Consider the following 18,565-nt stretch of genomic DNA (forward strand, 5'->3'; position numbering starts at 1 on the left):
GTCTGGGCACAGGAAGTGACCGATATCAGGAGTGTCTGGGCACAGGAAGTGAACGATATCAGGAGTGTCTGGGCACAGGAAGTGACCGATATCAGGAATGTCTGGGCACAGGAAGTGACCGATATCAGGAGTGTCTGGGCACAGGAAGTGACCGATATCAGGAGTGTCTGGGCACAGGAAGTGACCGATATCAGGAGTGTCTGGGCACAGGAAGTGTCCGATATCAGGAGTGTCTGGGCACAGGAAGTGACCGATATCAGGAGTGTCTGGGCACAGGAAGTGACCGATATCAGGAGTGTCTTGGCACAGGAAGTGACCCGATATCAGGAGTGTCTGGGATCAGGAAGTGACCGATATCAGGAGTGTCTGGGCACAGGAAGTGACCCGATATCAGGAGTGTCTGGGCACAGGAAGTGACCGATATCAGGAGTGTCTGGGCACAGGAAGTGACCGATATCAGGAGTGTCTGGGCACAGGAAGTCACCGATATCAGGAGTGTCTGGGCACAGGAAGTGACCCGATATCAGGAGTGTCTGGGCACAGGAAGTCACCGATATCAGGAGTGTCTGGGCACAGGAAGTGACCGATATCAGGAGTGTCTGGGCACAGGAAGTGACCGATATCAGGAGTGTCTGGGCACAGGAAGTGACCGATATCAGGAGTGTCTGGGCACAGGAAGTGACCGATATCAGGAGTGTCTGGGCACAGGAAGTGACCCGATATCAGGAGTGTCTGGGCATAGGAAGTGACCGATATCAGTAGTGTCTGGGCACAGGAAGTGACCGATATCAGGAGTGTCTGGGCACAGGAAGTGACCGATATCAGGAGTGTCTGGGCACAGGAAGTGACCGATATCAGGAGTGTCTGGGCACAGGAAGTGATCCGATATCAGTAGTGTCTGGGCACAGGAAGTGACCGATATCAGGAGTGTCTGGGCACAGGAAGTGACCGATATCAGGAGTGTCTGGGCACAGGAAGTGATCCGATATCAGTAGTGTCTGGGCACAGGAAGTGACCGATATCAGGAGTGTCTGGGCACAGGAAGTGACCGATATCAGGAGTGTCTGGGCACAGGAAGTGAACGATATCAGGAGTGTCTGGGCACAGGAAGTGACCGATATCAGTAGTGTCTGGGCACAGGAAGTGACCGATATCAGGAGTGTCTGGGCACAGGAAGTGACCGATATCAGGAGTGTCTGGGCACAGGAAGTGACCGATATCAGGAGTGTCTGGGCACAGGAAGTGACCGATATCAGGAGTGTCTGGGCACAGGAAGTGACCGATATCAGGAGTGTCTGGGCACAGGAAGTGACCGATATCAGGAGTGTCTGGGCACAGGAAGTGACCGATATCAGGAGTGTCTGGGCACAGGAAGTGACCGATATCAGGAGTGTCTGGGCACAGGAAGTGACCGATATCAGGAGTGTCTGGGCACAGGAAGTCACCGATATCAGGAGTGTCTGGGCACAGGAAGTGACCGATATCAGGAGTGTCTGGGCACAGGAAGTCACCGATATCAGGAGTGTCTGGGCACAGGAAGTGACCGATATCAGGAGTGTCTGGGCACAGGAAGTGACCCCCATATGGGGGCGTGTCCAGGGAGAGGGAGTGACCCCCCATATGGGGGCGTGTCCAGGGAGAGGGAGTGACCCCCCATATGGGGGCGTGTCCAGGGAGAGGGAGTGACCCCCCATATGGGGGCGTGTCTAGGCACAGGAAGTGCAATGCACACCCTTCACATGTAGGATGGGGGAGGGGTGGAATATTTTATCTGTGATTAGGAAGAAGGGGGTTGGGCGTGGAGGAGGGGATGACGGTTGCTTCTTATTAGAGGAGGGGAAAACTTTCTGAGCCCCGCCCCCCGCACACTCAGCTGACCGAGGCCGGAAGGTGTGGTGACGTCATTTCCGGTGGCGGAGGACGGGAGGATGGAGGTCGGGTGAGTGTCCGGTGCTTCGGTCGGTGAGCGGAGAAGAGGTGACGTCACACAATGACGCGGGACGCGGAGTCACGTGATGAGCTGCCGGACTGGGCCGGAGCCAAAGAATTCTACCAGAAGTACGACCCGAAGGAGATCATCGGGAGGTGAGACCCCGCCCACCGCACTGACACCCCGCCCACATCCTAAGAGGGACCTGCCCACCACATATACACACCTGCCTCCCTTCTATACTCCGCCTACCGAATAACTGGACCCGCCCACCTCAATCACTGGATCCGCCCACCACAATATTTGGACCCGCCCACCGCACTGATACTGCGAGCCATCCTACACCCCGCCCACCGCAATTACTGGACCCGCCCACTGCACTGATACTGCGAGCCCTCCTACACCCCGCCCACTGCAATCACTGGATCCGCCCACTGCACTGATACTGCGAGCCATCCTACACCCCGCCCACTGCAATCACTGGACCCGCCCACCGCAATTACTGGACCCGCCCACCGCATTGATACTGCGAGCCCTCCTACACCCCGCCCACTGCAATTACTGGACCCGCCCACCGCACTGATGCTGCGAGCCCTCCTACACCCCGCCCACCGCAATTACTGGACCCGCCCACCGCACTGATACTGCGAGCCCTCCAACACCCCGCCCACCGCAATCCCTGGACCCGCCCACTGCACTGATACTGCGAGCCCTCCTACACCCCGCCTACTGCAATCACTGGACCCGCCCACTGCACTGATACTGCGAGCCCTCCTACACCCCGCCCACCGCAATCACTGGATCCGCCCACCGCACTGATACTGCGAGCCCTCCTAGACCCCGCCCACCGCAATCCCTGGACCCGCCCACTGCACTGATACTGCAAGCCCTCCTACACCCCGCCCACCGCAATTACTGGACCCGCCCACCGCACTGATACTGCGAGCCATCCTACACCCCGCCCACCGCAATTACTAGACCTGCCCACCGCACTGATACTGCGAGCCCTCCAACACCCCGCCCACCGCAATCCCTGGACCCGCCCACCGCACTGATACTGCGAGCCCTCCTACACCCGCCCACCGCAATCACTGGATCCGCCCACCGCAATTACTGGACCCGCCCACCGCACTGATACTGCGAGCCCTCCTAGACCCAGCCCACCGCAATCCCTGGACCCGCCCACCGCACTGATACTGCGAGCCCTCCAACACCCCGCCCACTGCAATTACTGGACCCGCCCACCGCACTGATACTGCGAGCCCTCCTACACCCCGCCCACTGCAATTACTGGACCCGCCCACTGCACTGATACTGCGAGCCCTCCTACACCCCGCCCACCGCAATCCCTGGACCCGCCCACTGCACTGATACTGCGAGCCCTCCTACACCCCGCCCACCGCAATCACTGGACCCGCCCACCGCAATTACTGGACCCGCCCACTGCACTGATACTGCGAGCCCTCCTACACCCCGCCCACCGCAATTACTGGACCCGCCCACTGCACTGATACTGCGAGCCCTCCTACACCCCGCCCACCGAAATCACTGGATCCGCCCACCGCACTGATTCTGCGAGCCCTTCAACACCCCGCCCACCGCAATCACTGGACCCGCCCACTGCACTGATACTGCGAGCTCTCCTACACCCCGCCTACCGCAATTACTGGATCCGCCCACCGCACTGATACTGCGAGCCCTCCTACACCCCGCCCACCGCAATCACTGGATCCGCCCACCGCACTGATACTGCGAGCCCTCCTACACCCCGCCCACCGCAATCACTGGACCCGCCCACTGCACTGATACTGCGAGCCCTCCTACACCCCGCCCACCGCAATTACTGGACCCGCCCACTGCACTGATACTGCGAGCCCTCCTACACCCCGCCCACCGTAATTACTGGACCCGCCCACTGCACTGATACTGCGAGCCCTCCTACACCCCGCCCACCGCAATCACTGGATCCGCCCACCGCACTGATACTGCGAGCCCTTCAACACCCCGCCCACCGTAATTACTGGACCCGCCCACTGCACTGATACTGCGAGCCCTCCTACAACCCGCCCACCGCAATCACTGGATCCGCCCACTGCAATTACTGGACCTGCCCACTGCACTGATACTGCGAGCCCTCCTACACCCCGCCCACCGCAATTACTGGACCCGCCCACTGCACTGATACTGCGAGCCCTCCAACACCCCGCCCACCGCAATTACTGGACCCGCCCACTGCACTGATACTGCGAGCCCTCCAACACCCCGCCCACCGCAATTACTGGACCCGCCCACCGCACTGATACTGCGAGCCCTCCTAGACCCAGCCCACCGCAATCCCTGGACCCGCCCACTGCACTGATACTGCGAGCCCTCCTACACCCCGCCCACCGCAATTACTGGACCCGCCCACCGCACTGATACTGCGAGCCCTCCAACACCCCGCCCACTGCAATTACTGGACCCGCCCACCGCACTGATACTGCGAGCCCTCCTACACCCCGCCCACTGCAATTACTGGACCCGCCCACCGCACTGATACTGCGAGCCCTCCTACACCCCGCCCACCGCAATTACTAGACCTGCCCACCGCACTGATACTGCGAGCCCTCCAACACCCCGCCCACCGCAATCCCTGGACCCGCCCACTGCACTGATACTGCGAGCCCTCCTACACCCCGCCTACCGCAATCACTGGACCCGCCCACCGCACTGATACTGCGAGCCCTCCAACACCCCGCCCACCGCAATCCCTGGACCCGCCCACTGCACTGATACTGCGAGCCCTCCTACACCCCGCCCACCGCAATTACTGGACCCGCCCACTGCACTGATACTGCGAGCCCTCCTACACCCCGCCCACCGCAATCACTGGATCCGCCCACCGCACTGATACTGCGAGCCCTCCTACACCCCGCCCACCGCAATCACTGGACCCGCCCACTGCACTGATACTGCGAGCCCTCCTACACCCCGCCCACCGCAATTACTGGACCCGCCCACTGCACTGATACTGCGAGCCCTCCAACACCCCGCCTACCGCAATTACTGGACCCGCCCACTGCACTGATACTGCGAGCCCTCCTACACCCCGCCCACCGCAATCACTGGATCCGCCCACCACACTGATACTGCGAGCCCTCCTACACCCCGCCCACCGCAATCACTGGATCCGCCCACTGCACTGATACTGCGAGCCCTCCAACACCCCGCCCACCGCAATTACTGGACCCGCCCACTGCACTGATACTGCGAGCCCTCCAACACCCCGCCAACCGCAATTACTGGACCCCCCACTGCACTGATACTGCGAGCCCTCCAATACCCCGCCCACCTCAATTACTGGACCCGCCCACTGCACTGATACTGCGAGCCCTCCAACACCCCGCCCACCGCAATTACTGGACGCGCCCACCGCATTGATACTGCGAGCCCTCCAACACCCCGCCAACCGCAATCACTGGACCCGCCCACTGCACTGATACTGCGAGCCCTCCTACACCCCGCCCACCGCAATTACTGGACCCGCCCACTGCACTGATACTGCGAGCCCTCCAACACCCCGCCTACCGCAATTACTGGACCCGCCCACTGCACTGATACTGCGAGCCCTCCTACACCCCGCCCACCGCAATCACTGGATCCGCCCACCACACTAATACTGCGAGCCCTCCTACACCCCGCCCACCGCAATCACTGGATCCGCCCACTGCACTGATACTGCGAGCCCTCCAACACCCCGCCCACCGCAATTACTGGACCCGCCCACTGCACTGATACTGCGAGCCCTCCAACACCCCGCCAACCGCAATTACTGGACCCCCCACTGCACTGATACTGCGAGCCCTCCAATACCCCGCCCACCTCAATTACTGGACCCGCCCACTGCACTGATACTGCGAGCCCTCCAACACCCCGCCCACCGCAATTACTGGACGCGCCCACCGCATTGATACTGCGAGCCATCCTACACCCCGCCCACCGCAATCACTGGATCCGCCCACTGCACTGATACTGCGAGCCCTCCAACACCCCGCCCACCGCAATTACTGGACCCGCCCACTGCACTGATACTGCGAGCCCTCCAACACCCCGCCCACCGCAATTACTGGACCCGCCCACTGCACTGATACTGCGAGCCCTCCAACACCCCGCCCACCGCAATTACTGGACGCGCCCACCGCATTGATACTGCGAGCCCTCCTACACCCCGCCCACCTCAATTACTGGACCCGCCCACTGCACTGATACTGCGAGCCCTCCAACACCCCGCCTACCGCAATTACTGGACCCGCCCACCGCACTGATACTGCGAGCCCTCCTACACCCGCCCACTGCAATTACTGGACCCGCCCACCGCATTGATACTGCGGGCCCTCCAACACCCCGCCCACCGCAATTACTGGACCCGCCCACCGCACTGATACTGCGAGCCCTCCAACACCCCGCCTACCGCAATCATTGGACCCGCCCACCGCACTGATACTGCGAGCCCTCCTACACCCCGCCCACCGCAATCACTGGATCCGCCCACCGCACTAATACTGCGAGCCCTCCAACACCCCGCCTACCGCAATTACTGGACCCGCCCACTGCACTGATACTGCGAGCCCTCCTACACCCCGCCCACCGCAATCACTGGACCCGCGCACCGCATTGATACTGCGAGCCCTCCTACACCCCTCCCACCGCAATTACTGGACCCGCGCACCGCATTGATACTGCGAGCCCTCCTACACCCCGCCCACCGCAATTACTGGACCCGCCCACCCCACTGATACTGAGAGCCCTCCAACACCCCGCCTACCGCAATCACTGGACCCGCCCACCGTACTGATAATGCAGCAATTGGGGTGGGGGGTGCAACCAAACAAAACTTCCCCTTTTGGGTGATGTTCCACTTTAAGCTCTGTGGATTTGGGGGGCAGGACCTCCACATATCAGACTTGTTTTTCCCACACACCCCACCCACCACACCTACGCCCCACCTACTACACCTACACCCCACCTACTACACCTACACCCCACCCACTACACCTACACCCCACCACACCTACGCCCCACCCACTACACCTACACCCCACCCACTGCACCTACACCCCACCCACTACACCCCAGCTGCTACACCTGCACAACAACTACACCTACACCCGCCCACTACACCTACACCCGCCCACTACACCTACACCCCGTCCACTACACCTACACCCCTCCCACTACTACTCTACTAACCTACAACACCCCTACTACAGTACTACTACACCCAGCAGGAGCCTGTTCTCTGTTGGATCTGCAGCTATGGAGAACGGTGACCCCATGTTGTGGAAATTAATAGGGCTTGGAGCATAGAAACCCGCTTCAGCGCACTCAAGATTATTACACACCAAGCTCCATTAATAGCTTGTACTGAAAAGTACAATTGTACCGCTCTTTTGCATAAGGATTTTCCAAGCGCTCGGTGATAAAGAAAAGAACAGACACGCTGGGTCATTTCGATGCCATCTGCCAGGTCTCTCTCTTGGTATGTATGTGTGTGTGTGTGTGTGGGTAAGAGCAAGTGTTTGTGGGTAAGAGTTTCTGTGTGTCTGCATGGATGAATGGCTGTGTGAGCGTGTGTCTGTGTGTGTGTCTGTGTGTGTGTGTGTGCCTTCCTGTGTCTTCTGTGTGTCTCAGGGAAGGGCTTTGTTTATTTACAGCAAGTGAACAAAAGGGAGTTACAGGGAGTGGCTTCACAACCACCAATCACAGAACATGTATACATTCAAAAACACAATAGAAACTGTGGAGTACATGCCCATGAATGGACACGAGCGAACAAAGGGCTCAACTGCCACAAAGGGCACATGGCTTTTCATTGTTCATTCATGTCAATCCATAAACATGAGTCCATTACTTGTTAGTGGGTCCAATCATACATGATTTACATATAAACCAGATTTGATAGTGACCATTCTAACTGTTCCAGTTGATGAGGCTTCATCTGCATAAGACAATAGTAGCAGTGTTTCAGTCACACCGATCGAATGTGACTAAAAGATACCCTCTATTAATCTTGGTAAAATAAGAATTTCCATATCACAAACATATCTCAGCAGTACGGGGCCCCGAACTGCAGACATAGATCTGTGCGATGGACTCTCTTTGTTACAAGTATTGTGCCATCTCCTCCGATGGAAATTTTTCACTAACAAGTCTTTCCTGCAATGACAGTTAAACCGATAATCACTGTAAATAGCGATTATCTGTAAAACCCGACACTGGGAGACATTATGACTATTTAACTAAAGAAATGTCAATCAAAATTTCCACAACACCCCATGTATGAGGAGGTCTGATCATATGGGCACACAGCGGGGGAAGGTAGAGGATTTAAATCCCACCCCTTTCCATGCCGTGTAGTCAGGAGACATGACATGTCAGACACGTGTTGGCGATCTTCTCTCACAATGGATGTTCCTCACAGGGGAGTGTCCAGCACAGTCCGGCGCTGTATACACCGAGAAACGGGGCGAGAATATGCCGCAAAGATTATCGAGGTGACACCGGAGAGGCTGAGTCCAGAACAACTACAGGAGGTTCGACTTTCCACCGCCAAAGAGATGGAGATCCTTCACCAAGTGTCCCACCATCCCTCCATCAGTAAGAACTTCTCCTCTCCTACCGACTCCTCTCCTGTCCTACCGACTCCTCTCCTACCGACTCCTCTCCTCTCCTACCAACTCCTCTCCTACCGACTCCTCTCCACCACTGACCTGTCCTACCATCTCCGACTCCTCTTCACCAAGTGTCCCACCATCCCTCCATCAGTAAGAACTTCTCCTCTCCTACCGACTCCTCTCCTGTCCTACCGACTCCTCTCCTGTCCTACCGACTCCTCTCCTGTCTTACCGACTCCTCTCCTGTCCTACCGACTCCTCTCCTACCAACTCCTCTCCTACCGACTCCTCTCCACCACTGACCTGTCCTACCATCTCCGACTCCTCTTCACCAAGTGTCCCACCATCCCTCCATCAGTAAGAACTTCTCCTCTCCTACCGACTCCTCTCCTGTCCTACCGACTCCTCTCCTCTCCTACCAACTCCTCTCCTACCGACTCCTCTCCACCACTGACCTGTCCTACCATCTCCGACTCCTCTTCACCAAGTGTCCCACCATCCCTCCATCAGTAAGAACTTCTCCTCTCCTACCGACTCCTCTCCTCTCCTACCGACTCCTCTCCTACCGACTCCTCTCCTACCGACTCCTCTCCACCACTGACCTGTCCTACCATCTCCGACTCCTCTTCACCAAGTGTCCCACCATCCCTCCATCAGTAAGAACTTCTCCTGTCCTACCGTCTCCTCTCCTGTCCTACCGTCTCCTCTCCTGTCCTACCGACTCCTCTCCTGTCCTGTCCTCCTCTCCACCACTGACCTGTCCTACCATCTCCGACTCCTCTTCACCAAGTGTCCCACCATCCCTCCATCAGTAAGAACTTCTCCTCTCCTACCGACTCCTCTCCTCTCCTACCGACTCCTCTCCTCTCCTTTCCTACCGACTCCTCTCCTCTCCTTTCCTACCGACTCCTCTCCTCTCCTTTCCTACCGACTCCTCTCCTCTCCTACCGACTCCTCTCCTGTCCTACCGACTCCTCTCCTCTCCTACCGACTCCTCTCCTCTCCTACCGACTCCTCTCCTACCGACTCCTCTCCACCACTGACCTGTCCTACCATCTCCGACTCCTCTTCACGAGTGTCCCACCATCCCTCCATCAGTAAGAACTTCACCTGTCCTACCGACTCCTCTCCTCTCCTGTCCTACCAACTCCTCTCCTCTCCTGTCCTACCGACTCCTCTCCTCTCCTGTCCTACCGACTCCTCTCCTCTCCTGTCCTACCGACTCCTCTCCTCTCCTGTCCTACCGACTCCTCTCCTGTCCTACCGACTCCTCTCCTGTCCTACCGACTCCTCTCCTCTCCTACCGACTCCTCTCCTCTCCTACCGACTCCTCTCCACCACTGACCTGTCCTACCATCTCCGACTCCTCTTCACCAAGTGTCCCACCATCCCTCCATCAGTAAGATCTTCACCTGTCCTACCGACTCCTCTCCTCTCCTGTCCTACCGACTCCTCTCCTCTCCTGTCCTACCGACTCCTCTCCTGTCCTACCGACTCCTCTCCTGTCCTACCTACTCCTCTCCTCTCCTACCGACTCCTCTCCTCTCCTACCGACTCCTCTCCACCACTGACCTGTCCTACCATCTCCGACTCCTCTTCACCAAGTGTCCCACCATCCCTCCATCAGTAAGAACTTCTCCTCTCCTACCGTCTCCTCTCCTGTCCTACCGACTCCTCTCCTGTCCTACCAACTCCTCTCCTACCGACTCCTCTCCTACCAACTCCTCTCCTACCGACTCCTCTCCACCACTGACCTGTCCTACCATCTCCGACTCCTCTTCACCAAGTGTCCCACCATCCCTCCATCAGTAAGAACTTCTCTCCTACCGACTCCTCTCCTCTCCTTTCCTACCGTCTCCTCTCCTCTCCTACCGTCTCCTCTCCTCTCCTACCGACTCCTCTCCTCTCCTACCGACTCCTCTCCTCTCCTTTCCTACCGACTCCTCTCCTCTCCTCTCCTACCGACTCCTCTCCTCTCCTACCGACTCCTCTCCTCTCCTACCGACTCCTCTCCTACCGACTCCTCTCCTACCAACTCCTCTCCTACCGACTCCTCTCCTACCAACTCCTCTCCTACCGACTCCTCTCCACCACTGACACCTGTCCTACCATCTCCGACTCCTCTTCACCAAGTGTCCCACCATCCCTCCATCCCTCCATCAGTAAGAACTTCACCTGTCCTACCGACTCCTCTCCTCTCCTGTCCTACCGACTCCTCTCCTCTCCTGTCCTACCGACTCCTCTCCTGTCCTACCGACTCCTCTCCTACCGACTCCTCTCCTACCGACTCCTCTCCACCACTGACCTGTCCTACCATCTCCGACTCCTCTTCACCAAGTGTCCCACCATCCCTCCATCAGTAAGAACTTCACCTGTCCTACCATCTCCGACTCCTCTCCATCACTGATCTCCTGTCCTACCATCTCCGACTCCTCTCCATCACCGATCTCCTGTCCTACCATCTCCGACTCCTCTCCATCACTGATCTCCTGTCCTACCATCTCCCACTCCTCTCCACCACTAATCCCCTGTCCTACCATCTCCAACTCCTCTCCATCACTGACCTTCTGTCCCACCATCTCTGACTCCTCTCCATCACTGACCTACCATCTCCGACTCCTCTCCACCACTGATCTCCTCTAATCATCCCTGACTCCTCCCCATCACTGATCTGTCCTACCACCTCCAATGCCTCCCTGGCACTTCACCAATCATTTTATATCCTGACCAATCATCTTCCACGCTGCTCCATCACCAATCTCCTCTGATCATCTCCAAATCCACCAATCTTTTTATATTCTGTCCTATTATCTTTGACTCCTCTCCCCATTGACTGATCTCCTCCAATCATCTCCGACTCCTTTCCATTACTGATCTCCTTCAATCATCTCGGACTCCTTTCCACCACTGATCTCCTCCAATCATCTCGGACTCCTTTCCATTACTGATCTTCTCTAATCCTCTAACTCACTTCATCGTTTTCCTCTTATCTCCTTCTCTCCATCACCAATCTCCTTCAATTATCTCCGACTCCTTTCCATCCCTGATCTCCTCTAGTCATTTTCCAACTCTCCACCACTGATCTCCTCTATTCCTCTCTGACTCCTCTCCATCCCCCATCATGCTCATAAAAGAAGAGATCGATGTAATGGGTTGGGCTGTTTTGTCGACTGACTTTGACTTTAACTTCTCTTCCAGTCTCCCTCATCGATTCCTATGAGTCTTCCACCTTCATCTTCCTGGTGTTTGACTTGTGAGTATGCGGGATTGGACCAATGGGACCGGTCTAGGTGGGATTGGACCTATGGGACCGGTCTAGGTGGGTGGTCTTTCTGGTTTGGTGATTTGGTGTCTCCATCTCCCGTAGGATGAAGAGAGGAGAGCTGTTTGATTATCTGACGGAAAAAGTCAAGCTGAGTGAGAAGGAGACCCGGTGAGGAGCTTCCTCAGGATGAGTTTGGATATCTGTCTTGGTTTTGTGTCATCTGTACATGGTGGGCGGGAGCTTGCGGAGTGAGGATCTCGGAGTTCCTCTTTAAGATTTGCTGGAGAGGTAATATCGCACAATGTCTTCTCCTGAGGAGCCCCCTTCCTATGAGGAGCCCCCTTCCTATGAGGAGCCCCCTTCCTATGAGGTGCCCCCTTCCTATGTGAAGCCCCCTTCCTATGAGGTGCCCCCTTCCTATGTGGAGCCCCCTTCCTATGAGGTGCCCCCTTCCTATGTGGAGCCCCCTTCCTATGAGGTGCCCCCTTCCTATGAGGTGCCCCCTTCCTATGAGGTGCCCCCTTCCTATGAGGTGCCCCCTTCCTATGAGGAGCCCCCTTCCTATGAGGAGCCCCCTTCCTATGAGGTGCCCCCTTCCTATGAGGTGCCCCCTTCCTATGTGGAGCCCCCTTCCTATGTGGAGCCCCCTTCCTATGTGGAGCCCCCTTCCTATGTGGAGCCCCCTTCCTATGAGGAGCCCCCTTCCTATGAGGAGCTCCCCGATCCGGGGAGGTAGAGCATGGTGAGCAATATGGAAGCCAGAAGTGTGAGATGAGTTACCGGACCCGTAGGTAGGTAAGTAGGAGCCTTTGTCTTCTCCTCACACACCTCCTGCTGATCATAGTCTGCACACCGTCCATACTGTTCTGCTCCCTCTCCCCCCCTCGGAGATCCCCATGTTCTGCTCCCTCTTCCTCCCTCAGAGATCCCCATGTTCTGCTCCCTCTCCCCCCCTCGGAGATCCCCATGTTCTGCTCCCTCTCCCCCCTCGGAGATCCCCATGTTCTGCTCCCTCTCCCCCCCTCGGAGATCCCCATGTTCTGCTCCCTCTCCCCCCCTCGGAGATCCCCATGTTCTGCTCCCTCTCCCCCCCTCGGAGATCCCCATGTTCTGCTCCCTCTCCCCCCCTCGGAGATCCCCATGTTCTGCTCCCTCCCCCCCCTCTGAGATCCCCATGTTTTGCTCTCTATCCCCCCTAGGTTTGCTCCCTATCCCCCCTCGGAGATCCCCATGTTCTGCTCCCTATCCCCCCCCAGGGAGATGCCCATGTTTTGCTCTCTATCCCCCCCCCAGGGAGATGCCCATGTTTTGCTCTCTATTCCCCCCAGGGAGATCCCCATGTTTTGCGCTCTATCCCCCCCCCCAGGGAAATCCCCATGTTCTGCTCTCTATCCCCCCAGGGAGATCTCCATGTTTTACTCTCTATTCCCCCCCCCCCCCCCCCCAGGGAGATCCCCATGTTTTACTCCCTCTCCCCCCACGGATCCCCATGTTCTGTTCCCTCTTGTTATTCTGCCCCCCCTTGTCATTGCAGGTTCATAATGCGCTCCCTGCTGGAGGCCGTGTCTTATCTGCACAGAAATCACATTGTACACCGAGATCTAAAACCAGAGAATATCCTGATGGACGACTCGCTCAACATCAAGCTGTCTGACTTTGGCTTCAGCTGCGTCCTGAAACCTCCCGAGAAGCTGAGAGGTGCGTCTCTGACTGTCTTCTTTATACAGATGTGGGGTGCAGGGCTTAGAGCGATCCTTCCCAGCCAGGAATCCTACCGTTCAACTAGACATTCCTTCCCAGCCAGGAATCCTACCGTCCAATGGGACATTCCTTCCCAGCCAGGAATCTTACCGTCCAATGGGACATTCCTTCCCAGCCAGGAATCCTACCGTCCAACGGGACATTCCTTCCCAGTCAGGAATCCTACCGGCCAACTAGACATTCCTTCCCAGCCAGGAATCCTACCGTCCAATGGGACATTCCTTCCCAGTCAGGAATCCTACCGTCCAACGGGACATTCCTTCCCAGTCAGGAATCCTACCGGCCAACTAGACATTCCTTCCCAGCCAGGAATCCTACCGTTCAACGGGACATTCCTTCCCAGCCAGGAATCCTAGCGTCCAACGGGACATTCCTTCCCAGCCAGGAATCCTACCATTCAACGGGACATTCCTTCCCAGCCAGGAATCCTACCATTCAACGGGACATTCCTTCCCAGCCAGGAATCTTACCGTCCAACGGGACATTCCTTCCCAGCCAGGAATCTTACCGTCCAATGGGACATTCCTTCCCAGTCAGGAATCCTACCGGCCAACTAGACATTCCTTCCCAGCCAGGAATCCTACCGTTCAACGGGACATTCCTTCCCAGCCAGGAATCCTAGCGTCCAACGGGACATTCCTTCCCAGCCAGGAATCTTACCGTTCAATGGGACATTCCTTCCCAGCCAGGAATCCTACCATTCAACGGGACATTCCTTCCCAGCCAGGAATCTTACCGTCCAACGGGACATTCCTTCCCAGCCAGGAATCTTACCGTTCAACGGACATTCCTTCCCAGCCAGGAATCTTACCGTCCAACTAGACATTTCTTCCCAGCCAGGAATCCTACCGTTCAACTAGACATTCCTTCCCAGCCAGGAATCCTACCGTTCAACTAGACATTCCTTCCCAGCCAGGAATCCTACCGTCCAACGGGACATTCCTTCCCAGCCAGGAATCTTACCGTCCAACTAGACATTCCGTCCCAGCCAGGATTCCTACCGTCCAACTAGACATTCCTTCCCAGCCAGAAATCCTACCGTCCAACGGGACATTCCTTCCCAGTCAGGAATCCTACCATTCAACTAGACATTCCTTCCCAGCCAGGAATCCTACCGGCCAACGGGACATTCCTTCCCAGCCAGGAATCTTACCGTCCAACTAGACATTCCGTCCCAGCCAGGATTCCTACCGTCCAACTAGACATTCCTTCCCAGCCAGGAATCCTACCGTCCAACGGGACATTCCTTCCCAGTCAGGAATCCTACCGTTCAACTAGACATTCCTTCCCAGCCAGGAATCCTACTGTTCAACGGGACATTCCTTCCCAGCCAGGAATCCTACCATTCAACTAGACATTCCTTCCCAGCCAGGAATCTTACCGTTCAACTAGACATTCCTTCCCTGAGCAATGATTGATCGATCTCCCATTTGTTGGTGCCTACATTGTCCCAGGGTGAACGCAACATGGAAGAGACAGCAGTGTGACACCATGGAGCATTTTACCTATCTCTAAGGGTGGCATTGTAACCATCACATCAGGGGGGGGGGGGGGGGCATTCTTCCGACTGACCCCAATGTAAGAGACATTCTTCCCACTGACCACCAATGTAAGGGACATTCTTCCCACTGACCACCGATGTAAGGGACATTCTTCCCACTGACCTCCAATGTAAGGAGCATTTTTCCCACTGACCCCCAATGTAATGGGCATTCTTGTAACTGACCCTCAATGGAATGAGCATTTTTCCCACTGACCACCAATGTAAGGGACATTCTTCCCACTGATCACCAATGTAAGGGACATTCTTCTCACTGACCACCAATGTATTTTAATTTCAGGGGTTCCTTTAGGTTAAGAAATGCTGTACAGGAAGGAAATGGTGATAGGATAGAGTCTGAGATGATAGAGAAAAGTGTCTCCTGGATATCACTTTTTCAACAGCCCTTTCTTTCATGTTGTCCTCAGAGCTGTGTGGAACTCCGGGGTATTTGGCTCCAGAGATTCTGAAGTGTTCTATGGATGAGACTCACCCTGGATATGGAAAGGAGGTGGACTTGTAAGTATGGGAGGTGGGGGGTAGTAGCAGTATGCCTGTAGCAGACATTTATTGGGCCTGGCCTTGTTCCTGCAGGTGGGCGTGCGGTGTGATCATGTTTACCCTTCTGGCTGGCTCCCCTCCATTCTGGCACCGCAGACAGATGCTGATGCTTCGTATGATCATGGACGGGCGCTTCCATTTTACTTCTCCTGAGTGGGATGACCGATCAGCCACAGTAAAGGATCTGGTAATGTCACCCCCCCGTGTGGGAAGTGTCACCTCTACGTTCCTCCTCCTCCCCGTGTGGGAAGTGTCACCTCTCTACGTTCCTCCTCCTCCCCGTGTGGGAAGTGTCACCTCTCTACGTTCCTCCTCCTCCCCATGTGGGAAGTGTCGCCTCTCTACGTTCCTCCTCCCCATGTGGGAAGTGTCGCCTCTCTACGTTCCTCCTCCTCCCCGTGTGGGAAGTGTCGCCCCTCTACGTTCCTCCTCCTCCCCGGGTGGGAAGTGTCACCTCCTCTACGTTCCTTCTCCTTCCACCCCCCCCCCCCCCCCCGGATGGGAAATGTCACCTCTCTACGTTCCTCCTGCCCCCCCAGGTGGGAAGTGTCGCCTCTCTACGTTCCTCCTGCCCCCCCGGGTGGGAAGTGCCGCCTCTCTACGTTCCTCCTCCCCGGGTGGGAAGTGCCGCCTCTCTACGTTCCTCCTCCCCGGGTGGGAAGTGCCGCCTCTCTACGTTCCTCCTCCCCGGGTGGGAAGTGCCGCCTCTCTACGTTCCTCCTCCCCGGGTGGGAAGTGCCGCCTCTCTACGTTCCTCCTCCCCGGGTGGGAAGTGTCGCCTCTCTACGTTCCTCCTCCCCGGGTGGGAAGTGTCACCTCTCTAGGTTCCTCCTCCCCGGATGGGAAGTGTCACCTCTCTACGTTCCTCCTCCTCCTCTGATGGGAAGCGTCGCCTCTCTACATTCCTCCTCCTCCTCCTCTGATGGGAAGCGTCGCCTCTCTACGTTCCTCCTCCTCCCCGGGTTGGAAGTGTCACCGGATGGGAAGTGTCGCCTCTCTACGATCCTCCTCCCCAAATGGGAAGGGTCACACCTCTACATTCCTCCTCCCCGGGTGGGAAGTGTCGCCTCTCTACATTCCTCCTCCCCGGGTGGGAAGTGTCGCCTCTCTACGTTCCTCCTCCCCGGGTGGGAAGTGTCGCCTCTCTACGTTCCTCCTCCCCGGGTGGGAAGTGTCGCCTCTCTACGTTCCTCCTCCCCGGGTGGGAAGTGTCGCCTCCTCTACGTTCCTCCTCCTCCCAGGATTGGAAGTGTCACCGGGTGGGAAGTGTCGCCTCTCTACGATCCTCCTCCCCGGGTGGGAAGTGTCGCCTCTCTGGGTTCCGCCTCCCCGGATGGGAAGTGTCGCCTCTCTACGTTCCTCCTCCTCCTCTGATGGGAAGTGTCACCTCTCTACGTTCCTCCTCTGATGGGAAGCGTCGCCTCTCTACGTTCCTCCTCCTCCTCCCCGGGTTGGAAGTGTCACCGGATGGGAAGTGTCGCCTCTCTATGATCCTCCTCCCCAAATGGGAAGGGTCACACCTCTACGTTCCTCCTCCCCGGGTGAAAAGGGCCGCATCTTTACGTCCTCTTTCCCAGCGAAGTGTCACATCTCTACGTTTCTCCTCCCCGGGTGGGAAGTGTGACTTTTCTTTGTTCCTCCCTGGGTGGGAAGGGTCACCTCTCTATGTTCCCCTTCCTCGGGTGCAATGTGTATGTGGTGTGAATTGAGTTGTCACTCTTATGAGAATCTTGAGCCTCCCTCCACAGGTTTGTTCTCAGCCTCCTGAATTAAACTCTGCTCTCTTGTCTTCTAGATTACTCGCCTGCTCGAGGTGTCTCCAGAAAAGCGTCTTACGGCAGACCAGGCGCTCCAGCATCAATTCTTCCAGAGTCACCAGCGAGAGCAGGGCTCGACTGTCACACCTATTCACCGTTTCCGGGTCAGTCTGTCTTGCATTGGTCATGGAGAAGGGGGGGGGGCTTATTGTGATGATGAAACTATCTTCAGCCATAGATGGAGCAGGGTAGGGTTAGTGCTTCTTAGAGGAGATTTATCTTCTTTTCTTGTGCGGTCCGACACCCGTCCCCTGGGCCGGAATTGAGAAGAATTCACAATTAATTCTTCCCTGCTCCACCTGAATGGAAAAAATCTGAGGTTTAGTCTGGCGTTAAGCCTGGTCTGTAATAACAGGATTGTCTCTCCACAGATGGCAGCCTATGCAGCTTTGGCATGTGTGCGAATACTGATGAGGTGGCGGAGAGCCCAACCCGTTACTAGTGAACGTCTTATTAGGGACCCATATGGTATAAAGGGTGTACGGCGACTGATCGATGCCTGCGCCTTCCGGATCTATGGGCACTGGGTGAAAAAGGGAGAGAGACAAAACCGGGCAGCTTTATTCCAGAGCCAGCCAAAAGCTCTGCTGCTAACACTCGGGGAGGATGAGGATCAGGATGGCGAGCTGTAACTGCATCTCTTGGGGTTCCAGTGCCCTGAAACTGGCCAACATTTAAGAATCATGATCTGTGCTGGATCCATTCCCATCTGCATATACACACCGTCCCTGGACTCGACAGGTTGGCTGGGCACAGATAAAGCCAACATCAGAGACTTCTTTGTTTACTGCACAGTGTTCTCTCTGTGTTCTGGTGACTCGAGGATTGGGGTGGCGGGGTTGTTCTTACAGCAGAGGGGACACTTTCTAGGTACATCAGTCACAAGAGATACACTAACTATAAACTTCCATTCATTTTTTTATTCATATTTATGTTACAAAGTAAAATAAAATGTCTAATGTGAGAACCATAGAAAACTGCACTCTGTGTTTTTTTTCTGTCAAGTCCGAGTCACGGCACCAAAATGTGGGAAAAGTA

The 18,565-nt window shown here is 56.4% G+C and overlaps 1 protein-coding gene across 1 annotated transcript; it reads left to right on the forward strand.

The window, feature by feature from the left end:
- The first annotated feature begins 1,838 nt into the window (after positions 1–1,838).
- Positions 1,839–18,348, forward strand: PHKG2 (phosphorylase kinase catalytic subunit gamma 2). Its single transcript, XM_082262290.1, has 9 exons — positions 1,839–2,085; positions 8,391–8,566; positions 11,782–11,836; positions 11,951–12,016; positions 13,383–13,546; positions 15,578–15,668; positions 15,744–15,897; positions 17,506–17,631; positions 17,899–18,348. Exons 1-9 carry the CDS (start codon positions 1,991–1,993, stop codon positions 18,157–18,159), a joined length of 1,188 nt encoding a protein of 395 aa, XP_082118416.1. The 5' UTR covers positions 1,839–1,990; the 3' UTR covers positions 18,160–18,348.
- Positions 18,349–18,565: the final 217 nt, after the last annotated feature.

This window comes from Pelophylax lessonae, assembly GCF_965119305.1.
Source record: "Pelophylax lessonae genome assembly, chromosome: 6".
NCBI classification, from domain to species: Eukaryota; Metazoa; Chordata; class Amphibia; order Anura; family Ranidae; genus Pelophylax; species Pelophylax lessonae.

Coding starts and splice junctions, on each gene's coding strand:
- PHKG2 (XM_082262290.1), top strand. CDS start 1,991: ATGACGCGGGACGCGGAGTCACGTGATGAGCTGCCGGACTGGGCCGGA. Junction 8,567..11,781: donor GTCCCACCATCCCTCCATCA/GTAAGAACTTCT, acceptor CTTCTCTTCCAG/TCTCCCTCATCGATTCCTAT. Junction 15,898..17,505: donor CAGCCACAGTAAAGGATCTG/GTAATGTCACCC, acceptor CTTGTCTTCTAG/ATTACTCGCCTGCTCGAGGT.